Genomic DNA, 10,793 nt, shown 5'->3' on the forward strand with positions numbered 1-10,793 from the left:
GCAAGTCAATCGGGGCGGAGATTGAAGACGATTGAGAGAGACGAGACGGAAGGAGTCATGGCGTACGCCCGGCATGGATTGTAATCTTCCCTAGTGCCATCCATTTGACTCGTTCATCTCTTTCTCTCTTTCCACCTGTCCATCCGTAGATACTCACGTCTCACCATCCATCCTCCCCACGATGACAGTCGCAGGTGTCTCTTCCGAGGCAAGCGCCCACGTCGCCTCCCTCAAGCCTCCCCACTTTGTCCTCGAGGACATTGTCCGTCCCAACATCCTCTCTCTACAGCCCTACCGCTGTGCCCGAGACGACTACCAAGACGGTATTCTCCTCGACGCCAATGAGAATTCTCTCGGTCACGCTCTCCCTGCTGGCTCTTCCATCCCTCACCAAGATAGGGTAGACCACACTGCCACTCCAATCAATGGTGCTGGTCCATCAGACGCTCTCAACTTGCACCGATATCCAGACCCTTCTCTGTATGGTATTAAGTCCCGTCTGGCTTCGATGCGCAACCTCCCCGGTGAGGACCACGTATTCCTCGGTGTTGGATCTGATGAGATCCTCGATCTCATCCAGCGCATCGTTGCTGCACCCGGAAAGGATGCAATTGCCATTTGTCCACCCACGTACGGCATGTACAGTGTATGTGCAGCTGTGAATGATGTAGCAGTCGTCAAGGTACCACTGAGGGTCGAGGATGGAGACTTCTCCCTGCAGGTGGACCAATTGATTGAGACGCTGCGTGAGCACCCAAATGTCAAGATTGTCTTCCTTTGCTCGCCGGGGAACCCCACCGGGACACTTCTGTCGCTGAGGGACGTCAGGCGCATCTTGGACGAGCCATCCTACAAGGGTCTGGTCGTAGTAGATGAAGCGTACATTGATTTCGCTGAAGAGGAGATCAGGATGGGTGTTAGGGGCAAGGAGCCAGTCAGTGCAGTGGAGCTGGTCAAGGAGTACAAGAATCTGCTGGTGACGCAAACATTGAGCAAGGCGTATGGTCTTGCTGGCATCCGGTAAGTAGAAGCTCGGGACCCTGTCATCCTCCTATTGAAGAGTAGCGCTGACTCTTGACCACTTCATTGCTCTTTCCTCATCACGCTCACAGACTCGGCATTGCCTACTCGCAGCCCGCCCTGATTCAGCTGATGAACAACACCAAAGCTCCTTACAACATCTCCGTCCCCACTGCCCACCTCTCCTCCCTGGCCCTCTCCGACGCCGGCCTGAAGAAGATGCGCGAAAATGTCCGCACCCTCATCTCCAGTCGCAACTGGCTAGTCGAAAACCTCGCGACCATTCCAGGCACAGGCGATATCCTAGGTGGCAACGATGCCAATTTTGTCCTCGTACAAATCCTCGATGCGCCCAAGACCTCTGGAGGGAAACCTGATAATGCAAGGGCGGGAATGCTGTACAAGAGAATGGCAGAGGAGCGGGCATTGGTAGTGAGAAATCGAAGCTCGGATTTGGGATGTCTGGGATGCTTGAGGATTACGGTGGGAACAGAGGAGGAGAATGAGAGGTGCATCGAGTTGATGAGACAACTCCTTGTAAAAGGGGAGTGGAGTTGAAGTGAGCCGGGAAAGAAAGAGGACCCCGCTATATATAGAAGGACGACGAGTCTGACTTGCGCAAAGGACTGTACTTCGTAAATGTGATGGGTATATACATTACAATCGTCACGCTTCGTTGCCGCTGCCAGGCGACGGTGACCGCGAGCGGTAGGGGGAGGCAGAGGAGGCTACTGACCGGCGATTGCTCTGTCGATCAGGACTGACGCTCCGGCTGGGAGATCGACTGACGTACCTTTCCCTCTCGTCCTCGGAGTCCTCCTGGGAAGCATATCCCACCTCGCTCTCATCCACTGGCGAAGGCGGCCGTGGCTCTGCTTCCCCTCGACCAACACCATTGCTCGCTGCCGGCGCCGCCACACCTGCCTCCCGCTCTGCCTCGGCACGAAGACGAGCCTCTCTAGCCTCCCTACCTCTAGCCACCTTTTCCCTCCACCGCCTCTTTCTCTCCCTCTCCGCCTCGTCCATCTCTCCTTCCTCACCACTCCCCTCTCCTTCCCCCTCCTCTCCCTCAAGAAGTGCCTCCTCCAGTACGCTCCCCCTAGGGGGCAGACCCTCCCTCTCCTCCAGCACCTCCCTCTTCACCAGTCGAGGGAGGATCACATCGCACACCCTCTCCTCTGTTAGCAGCTCGTCGACAAACGTGTCCATGTGCGTCAGGCGATAAGAGCCGTCGAGGGAGCGGTAGCGGAGCTTGCGGTAGTCGCTTAGGAGGGGTTCGAGAAGGGTGTAGACTTGCAGGGCGGGACAGACTAGACGGATGTAGAAGGCTGTTAGAGCTCGGAGGTACCTGGAAAGAGAGCAGAGAAAAGTCAGTGGAGAGCCTCGGATAGTATGACGTGTACACGATTTCTTGCTACCGCTGACTCACTTGAACTCTTTCGCCCCCAGGTACTCTCTCAATATCCCCTCCTCCGGCTGCAACTGCAACATCTTCAATGCCAAGCACAGGAATTCCGTCGGCTTCAATGTCCCTCCATAACTTCCACCTACACAAGGCAACCTCAATGCAGCTTCATCGACGAGTGTCTCGGCAGAAAGACCGAAACACACTGATTTCCAGTAGAGACAATCGTAGATGCGTGAACGGATTGCCTTTTCGATTAGGAATTGAGGATTGGTACCGTGCACGGAGCGGGGAGCGCGATAGCCTAGGTATTCGCGAGGAGGAGGAGGGCCGGAGGTGGGAGCAGTAGCAGAGGACGAAGCAGCCGCTGTTGAGGTTTCCTGTGTTGGTATCGGGGCTGGCATGATTGGATGAGTCACCCCTCCCAGGTGTACAATCGATGACGATGGGCAGGAAGCGTTGGTACGAAGGAAGGAGTGGCAGCGGAAGTGGGACGCACACAATCATGGCGCCGTTCCGCTTTCCACTCCAGTCCAGGCTCCGCTTCCGATGCGGCTCAGTGGGAATCGCGCCTTTGCCTTGCAGCCTGGTCCTCATTATCACCATTACCATCCCATTCTCGATAGATTGATATCCACGTCACTCTGACGCTGACAAAAAGCGTCTCTCCTCGGCATCCCTCCGCTACCCTCCCTCCCTCTTCACCATCCGTCGCCACCTCTTCCCCCGCTGCCACCCCTGCCATGCATCCACTCCCCAGCCGGTGAGGCTGCTTCGGCGGGGTGGGTCCGATGCCACTCGCGGTGCATCCTCTTCCTCTTCTTCTGGTCCTTCCACAAGCTCGCATGGCATTGGCGAAAGGGATACACCTCCCTACTATAGCGGCAGTAGCTGGAAAGATGGAGGTAGACTCTCGCCTTTGTCCAAGGCGAAGGAGCTTGAGGCTCGTCGGCTGCAGAGACATAGGAGTCGCGAGTGGATGCCCTCGGCTGTTGGACAGAGGTGGCCTAGTACTCCCAAGCCGCCTACGGCCGCACCGGAAGAGAGAGCTCAAGCAGACATCAAGGGCAAAGGCAGGGCGTACGACTATGATGACAGGGCGTTCAACGTCATCGCAGAGGACGTTACACAGGATGCCTTGTTGCAGGGAGATGAATTGGACGCAATGGCAGAAGAGCGGGGCCCAGGGGTGGCTCACGACTGGGCCGAACCTGGACCCTCTTCACGTCCAGCTCTGACAAAGGTCGTACAAGGCACCAAGACGGGAATTGGCTCTCAGGCAGAGGAGCCCCATCCCACACCATCCTCCTTGGGCTTGACGGACCGCTTCGACTGGCGCCTCACTGCGTCGTCCTTTCGCAAATTGAAGGTAGCCAATGCTCACAAGATCCGGAAGCCACCAAGCGCCAATGTCATTGCGGCCTCCAATACTCGTTCGCCGGAGTTGCAGGCACGAGTACAAGCGTATCAAGATCGACTCTCACACCTCGTTGGCATAGAGCGGGCATTCGAGAGAGCAGAGTGGGAGCGGCTGCGCAGTCGCAGTCAAGAAGAGCTCATTGCCGGAGGTTGGACAGTGGACGGTCTCGTCGGGTACTGGCAAGGCGGAAGCAGCCTCAATGTCGGCAGTCCGATGTCGAAGAGACAGAAGCAGCAGATGCTTGCCGCCAGATCCAAGCCCAGAGTGGCGATCTTGACTCGCACGGGACTGCAGAAGCTCGGTTGGAGTCGGCTGAAAGAAGGCGACAAAGTCGAGCTCAGGCCAAGTATGCATACTCGCAAAGTGGTGCAGGATTATATGCCAAAGGAGGAAGTCGCAGTGCCGACTGTGCAAGCCTCCAAGAAGAGTCAAGGCCGGAAACAGGCAGCCGCGCCGGAGACATCGGCCAAAGACGAGGAACAGTTCCGTCTGGTTGCCACTGTCCTCTCGAGTGACGCCTATCGACTTCACCTTCTTTTTACTCCTCCGCACACCTTTGTCGATCTAGAAGCCTGCCAGAGTTGGAGATTGGATTTGGCGCCCAACGAAGTCATCGATGCCAAGGTCGATGAAGCCATTGAGAGTCTGGGAATGGATCTCGCGGGCTTGGAGGCCAGGGATGTTGATGCCAAGTGGGAAGCGCGGGGGAGCGGCTTGACCGAAGCTCTCCTGCCTCGCGAAACGCAAGACCTCAGCTCGTCATTTGAAGAGGTTGCAGTTGGCGCCTTGTCAGGGGTCAGCCAGTCATCGATTTACGAGCCCGACTGGCGCATTCGTTCTTGGTACGAGCGCTATTCGCGCTCCGCGCCTTTGGTCGTGGAAGGCGACCCAGATCTGAGCTTGAATGAGAGTCAGCTCAAGGCAGTCGCAACGATGCTCTCCTCGCGCCTGTCCCTCATTCAAGGTCCTCCGGGGACCGGCAAGACGCATACCTTGGTCTCGACGATCAAGCTGCTCAAGCACCAGTTTGCTGTCCCTCATCCCGTCCTGCTCTGCGCACACACAAATGTAGCAGTGGACAATCTCGTCGATGGCGCTATCAGTGCTGGACTCAATGTGGTTCGTGTGGGACCCAGCAACAGCGTCAGCGGACTCAAGAGTGGCCGTATTGAAGAAGTCACACTGGAGAAGAAGATGGAGAAGCATCACCTCTGGGCTAGGCTCGAGGAAACCAAGATCAGAATGGGTATTACAAAGCGGCAGATCACGGCGTTGTATGAGAGGGAGAAGAAGAAGAGGGTAGAAGAAGAGAGGGAGCAAGCTGCCGCGGCCGTCGAAGCCGACGCCCAGGCCGCTATCGGAGAGCAGCCTCCGACGCCAAGCAAAGGCAGTGCTCCCCCACTTAACAAGTCGCTGGAGATCGCAGCTCTCCGCAAATCTCTCGGGCGCCTTGCACAGCAAGCCTTCATCCTCACGCGTCAGATCCAGACCACCGTTTTATACGAAGCCGACGTGGTCTGTTCTACGCTAATCTCCTCGAGCTCCGCCTCGCTCAAGTGCATCGACTTTCCCCTCGTCTTCATCGATGAGTGCACACAGGCGCTCGAGGTGCTGAGTTTGCTGCCGCTGATGAAGGGCGCGCGACAGGTGGCCCTCATTGGCGATCATAAGCAGCTTCCGCCCGTGCTGAGGAGTAAGGATGGCAAGAAGGAGGGCGGCGCGAGGAGCTTGTTCGAGCGACTTGTCGAGGAAGACGGTTGGGCGACCGCCGAGATAGAAGTTGGAGGCGGTGGCGAGCTTGCTGCTGCGACTGCTGTGGCTGCATCACCTATGCATCGACGGACGAAGATGCAGATGCTGCAAGTACAGCACCGTATGCACCCCATACTCGCCTCCTTTCCCAATCAGCGGTTCTATGCAGGACAGCTTCAGTCTGCCCCTCGCACGCAGGACGTCCCTGTGATTGCGCACTCGCTTGCGGACCAAGCGATACAGGCCTCGAAGGGTCGACTGGTGTTCATCGACCATACCGGTCTGGAGTCTGTCGCCCGCTCGGCATCGGAGGTCTCGCTGTGCAATCTGCAGGAGATCGAGCTGCTGCTGCACCTCCTGTACGACCTCCTTACCTGTCCATCTACTGCTCAAGGTGCGAAAGCCAGCACGGTAGCCAAGCTCAGCGGATCTAGCATCGGCATAATCGCCCCCTATCTCGCTCAATCACGTCTCATCGGCCGACTTCTGCGGCCACTTACCGAGCAGGATGCAGTACATCCACTGCGCCGTGTCCTGGAGGAGCGTCTGGGCCCAGTGGGCGTGAAAGAGCTGGAAAAGGTAGAAGTGAATACAGTCGATGGGTTCCAGGGGAGGGAGAAGGACGTGATCATCTTCAGCGCAGTGAGGTGCTCAGCGGGTGCAGTGGCTGCTGCTGCTACTACTGCCTCTTCTTCTGCCTCCGCCGCTACATCTGACTCGAAGACCAACGCGCATGAGTTGAATGACCAGCAGCAGTTGCAGCAGCCAGAGAAGAAGTATCCCGTAGGCTTCCTCGCCGACGCTCGCAGGCTCAATGTCGCCCTCACACGCGCAAAAAGTGCCCTATTTGTCCTTGGCAACTTGCACACTTGGAGGAACGCAGCAGTGCCCACCTCTGGCTGTGAGAAAGCAAAAGCAGGACCAGGAATGGATCATTCTTCCTCTTCCGCGAGCACTTCAACTGCGCCCGCTTGTGCGGACTCGTTGCGCTCCTTTGCCGAGCATGTCGAGAGGGAGGGGACGGTGGTGTCTGGCGAGGAGGTCAGACGACTCATTGGGCTCTTACCTGCGGCTGTGGCTGTTCAAGAGCCGCAGGAGGTCCTCAAGGAGGAGGAAGTGGAGGCGGAGGCGGAGATGGTGGATGAGTGGGATGGAGCGGAGCAGCTGCTCGATGGCACGCCTGTTGAGGAAGCTGTTGGCGGTGGTAGTGGCGGTGGTGATCGAGGATTTGGTCCTCCGGCGGTTGGAGCGGGAGATGCGTTTGGGAGGGCCTTCTAGAAGGCTGTACGCTGATACGGGTGAGAGAGAGCGGAGTAGATGTACTGTATGCTGTTCTACATTTCATTCTAGACCAACTCACAATCATAGCAGAGATGGCGCATCATTACACTCTGAGCTAGACTCAGCTGCGAAGCTACAACCCCCGCATCCTCTCCTCCCTCCAGCGACTGCGCATCTCCTCTATCCTAAGCACCACAGCCGCACTACATCTAGCCGCTCTCGAGACTCCCTCCCCTCCCCTTCCTCCCCCTCCTCCCAACCCTACTCCTCTACCACCTCCCCGTTCTCCTCCCTCCCCTTCCACCCTCTCAAACACCCCAGCAGCAAACTCCCCCACATCCTCCAGAAGCGGTCGTGCGTGGAAGCGCAGGAGGGTTCGTCCTTCGTCCCGGAAGAAGGATGCGTCGAGGATGACTAGCAGGAGGGAGAGGCAGGACCCGTGTAGAAGGTGCATGGTGGAGAGGTCCCCTCCGCCTTCTCCTCCGTCAGTGCCAGCTCCAGCTCCAGCTCCGGCGAGGGAAAGGGGCAACGCTCTCGTTGCCACGAGCAGCGCCACCTCCATTACTTCTGGTGCGAGCAGGGCGAGGAAATCGCTTGCGTTACGGGCAGAGTGTGCCAAGACGGAGAGGGTGTCTAGGAGTGCGGAGAGGATTTGAGGATCAAAGAGGGAGGAGAGACCAATGGTGATGCCTGAACCGAGACCGAGAGACACTCCGGAGCCGTCACGGGTGCCTGCCCCGCCGCTGGCGCTGCTGCTCAGACGAGAGAAACGACTGGATGTCTCTCTTATGTGTGCTGAGAGACGGGTGAGCAGCGGGAAGAGGAAGACGGAGCCCGCTAGATCTATGTACTTCTCCCTTGGACGTGTGAGAGTCCCGGGAAGGGAGCTGAATGCACTGCTTTGATGCCCATTTCTGTTCGCAAGCTGCAGAGAGGATGATGTGCCTGTGCCGACTTCTTCGATACCGATGCCGCTTCTGCCGTTGCCATTGCGGCTTGACTGACTTGTGAGCTTGAGAGCCTTCTCGCGCTTGATCTCGGGCACGCGCTCCTCTCCCTCGTGCTTAGCGCGAGAGATGGCCACATCAGCCAATGAGCTAGCCAGCGCAGTGACTCCCGCACCCTGCGATTGCTGTTGCCCCACTATTGCCTTCCCTTGCTTCGTCTGCACACCCGCTCCGACTCCAGGAAGAGGGGTTGCCCCTGCCAATTCTCGACTTGCGGCGGCGAGTGCATTCAGAATCGCAAAGCGCTGCAGGATCGACCAACTATCGGTGAAGAACTGCTCAATGATGGCCCCCGCCGCCAGCCGAGGCGAGGCCACAACGAGCGCCTGCAGTGCTGAGGTCCTACGCTCGTCAAAGTGCTTCAGACGGTAGTTGTTCTGCAGTCCAACAAGCACAAAGGCCAGATCGACACAATTCTCGTCCACTTCCCCTCCCCAGCCAGACTTGCGCCTGATGAGGGCCTCGGCACTCTTCAGGCCTACACGTACAGCATCTCGGTCTTTCTCGCGAAGTAGAGAGGCGAGCTCCCAGATGTACACTGGGGCACGACGACGCTTGCGAGTGTCCAGCTCAAAAGTCTCTTCTTCATCTCGTTGGCCAGCACCTTTCCCTGCTTGCTTGAAGGAGGACGCGTCGAGGGGCATGTCTGGCTCGGCAAAGCCATCGTGAGTTGGACCGTCATCGTCGTCTGATGAGTCACTCTCCGACGAGGAAGAAGCCTCAGATTCCGACTCGACGGTTGCTCGTCCCAGAATGGGGACTTCGTCATCGGAATCGTTCAGCTCAGAGATCAGCATAGAGGGTTTTGCTTTGGCTGGATTTGAAGTAGCCGCGGATCTTCTCTCAGGAAGACGACGAGTAGCAGGGGCGTCTCTCTCCTTCGGCTGCTTGTTGTCTCCATTGAGCGGGCTTGATTCGCCAGGCTTTTCGTCTTCAACGAGCCCTAGACACTCGAGTGCGTTCGCGGCGGTCACCTCTGTAGCAGACGCAGCGACGACTTTCCAAGAGTGGAAGAGTGCCCTCAGTACTCTCGCCTCCTCCTTCCCATTGCCCACTCCGTCCCACAGGGTCCTCCCAAATTCGAGCTTCTTGGAGCCGCTCTCCCCCTTGCCCTCACTCTGCGAAGCTTCGCTAGCAAGCTCCGCAAGGAGCATGCCCATAAGTCGGATGTGAGGATCGAGATGACTCATGTGAGCAGCGACGCCTTCCACAAATTCTTTGCGGCGAGTGAGAGTTTGCCCGATGTTGATGTTGCTAGGTTGCGGGGACTGCTTGATCTCCGCAAGGAGACAAATGATTAGAGTTGCAAGGTCTGAGGGAGGGTAGGGTACAGCATCAGTACTGAGGCAAGATCTGGTAGGTAAGAACGGAGCCACTCACATTGCTCTTGTGCAGCCGTCGATCTCTTTACACGAGCAGCATTGGCCCAGACATCGACTGCCTCGAACAGCGCATCGTCCAAGCCTTGAGGGTCGAGCTCGAGCAGCACCGCCGCGAATGTACGAGCCATCACAGGGCTATACTGCTGTGGCTCATCGAGCATATAGGATCTCACTCTTTGATAGGCAGCCAGGTCATCGTCATCATCATCGTCTTCAGGAGCTACAGAGCTCTCGGGACGATCAGCGGCCTGGCCATTGCCTCCCCAAAGCATTACAAGTAGGCGTGTCTGTACCTCGAGCATTCGTGCCACGTCTGCGCCTAGGAAAGATTGTCCTACAAGCACAGGCTTCCCTCTTTCTTGGTCTGTTACCAAACCTTGCAAGTACTCCAGGCGGATCCGCTGATCGAGGAACGCAAGCAAGTTCTGATCGAAAGCCTTCCGATCTGTGTCGTCGAGAGAGGCCAAGACCTTCTGCCAGGCTCGGCCGTAGGGAGCCGGCCAGGTCAGATTGCCGTTGGCGGCTTGGAAGATGGATCTGGTCATGACTTCCCAGAATGCATTGGTGACTTGACCGGCTCTGAGCAGCCTGGACAGCAATTGAGACAAGAGTCCACTGCGCCCATCGGAGGAGTGCGGTTCTGCAAGTCGTGCTACTTGTTCTGCCAATTGTAAAGCCAGAGTGGCAGAGTAAGTTGATGTTGTAATTGACTGAGGTACATCGCCCTGGAGCGCATTGGCGATTCGACTTGGTAGACTGAGCATGGCCTGCATGCTCTCTTGCCAGACGAGCTTCTGCCTGGCGAGATTCTGCTCCGATAGCGAGGCGATCATAAGGCTGTCGAGCAAGGGGAAGTCTGCCCTTGCATAGTGGGAGATGAGGACGGGGATGCTTTCCGCCAAGATGGGTGAAATGGGAGATGCTGCTGCTCCTCCCTCTTGCACTGTTAGACGTGAGAGGGTTGAGATGAAGACCTGCATGCCGGAGGCGGTGACGAGAGCCGCTGAGACTTGCGTTTGCGAGCTGTTGCCGGCATCCTCGAGCTCTTCTATTACTGAGATGAGTCCAGCACTGGGTCTTTGCGGCGCAGCTAGGCTGACTTGCGGCGCGAACCAGGATCTAAGGAGAGGCTCCCAAAGGCCATCCTCTGCCAATCGAGGGGCCCAATCCCTGGCGATGGATCCTAGTATAGCTTGCTGTACATCCTGCAGCCAAGACCTGCCGCGGAATGCTATCCGGAATTCATCGTCTAGCTCGTCGTCTTTGATGCCATATACTTTCGCGGCTGCGTGCTTGCGGCATATCAGATGTGGAACCTCTTGCTCTGGAAGCAGGTGCAGCAGGTCGAGAGTAGGTATGAGGATGTCTAGTAGGGCATCCTGACTGGGCAATGGCGCTGCTAGTTGAGCTCTCGCGGCCGATTGTATGGACCTTGCCGAGGTATGAGGTGGTTGCATGGCCTAGTATGTTCCCTCGTCCATGGTAAAGTGGGCGCAGGAAGAGTGTATGCTGGTGTGAATGATGAG

General features: G+C 57.3%; 4 protein-coding genes across 4 annotated transcripts; 2 read left to right on the forward strand and 2 right to left on the reverse strand.

Annotated features, from left to right (window-relative positions):
* The first annotated feature begins 85 nt into the window (after window positions 1–85).
* Window positions 86–2,017, forward strand: BCV69DRAFT_282704 (histidinol-phosphate aminotransferase). Its single transcript, XM_025492446.1, has 2 exons — window positions 86–1,020; window positions 1,113–2,017. Exons 1-2 carry the CDS (start codon window positions 182–184, stop codon window positions 1,576–1,578), a joined length of 1,305 nt encoding a protein of 434 aa, XP_025348371.1. The 5' UTR covers window positions 86–181; the 3' UTR covers window positions 1,579–2,017.
* On the reverse strand, window positions 1,687–2,829 carry BCV69DRAFT_312461 (PRP38-domain-containing protein; the record flags this gene model as incomplete). The annotated part of the gene is made up of 2 exons (XM_025494933.1): window positions 1,687–2,368; window positions 2,450–2,829. The coding sequence occupies 2 exons, from the start codon at window positions 2,827–2,829 to the stop codon at window positions 1,687–1,689; spliced, it is 1,062 nt and encodes a 353-aa protein (XP_025348372.1).
* A 205-nt stretch (window positions 2,830–3,034) lies between these two features.
* Window positions 3,035–6,992, forward strand: BCV69DRAFT_282705 (P-loop containing nucleoside triphosphate hydrolase protein). Its single transcript, XM_025492447.1, has one exon. It carries the CDS (start codon window positions 3,405–3,407, stop codon window positions 6,873–6,875), a length of 3,471 nt encoding a protein of 1,156 aa, XP_025348373.1. The 5' UTR covers window positions 3,035–3,404; the 3' UTR covers window positions 6,876–6,992.
* Window positions 6,993–7,011: 19 nt separating this feature from the next.
* Window positions 7,012–10,724, reverse strand: BCV69DRAFT_298987 (hypothetical protein; the record flags this gene model as incomplete). Its single annotated transcript, XM_025494282.1, has 2 exons — window positions 7,012–9,197; window positions 9,266–10,724. The coding sequence occupies 2 exons, from the start codon at window positions 10,722–10,724 to the stop codon at window positions 7,012–7,014; spliced, it is 3,645 nt and encodes a 1,214-aa protein (XP_025348374.1).
* Window positions 10,725–10,793: the final 69 nt, after the last annotated feature.

Source organism: Pseudomicrostroma glucosiphilum (assembly GCF_003144135.1).
Source record: "Pseudomicrostroma glucosiphilum strain MCA 4718 unplaced genomic scaffold BCV69scaffold_6, whole genome shotgun sequence".
NCBI classification, from domain to species: domain Eukaryota; kingdom Fungi; phylum Basidiomycota; class Exobasidiomycetes; order Microstromatales; family Microstromataceae; genus Microstroma; species Microstroma glucosiphilum.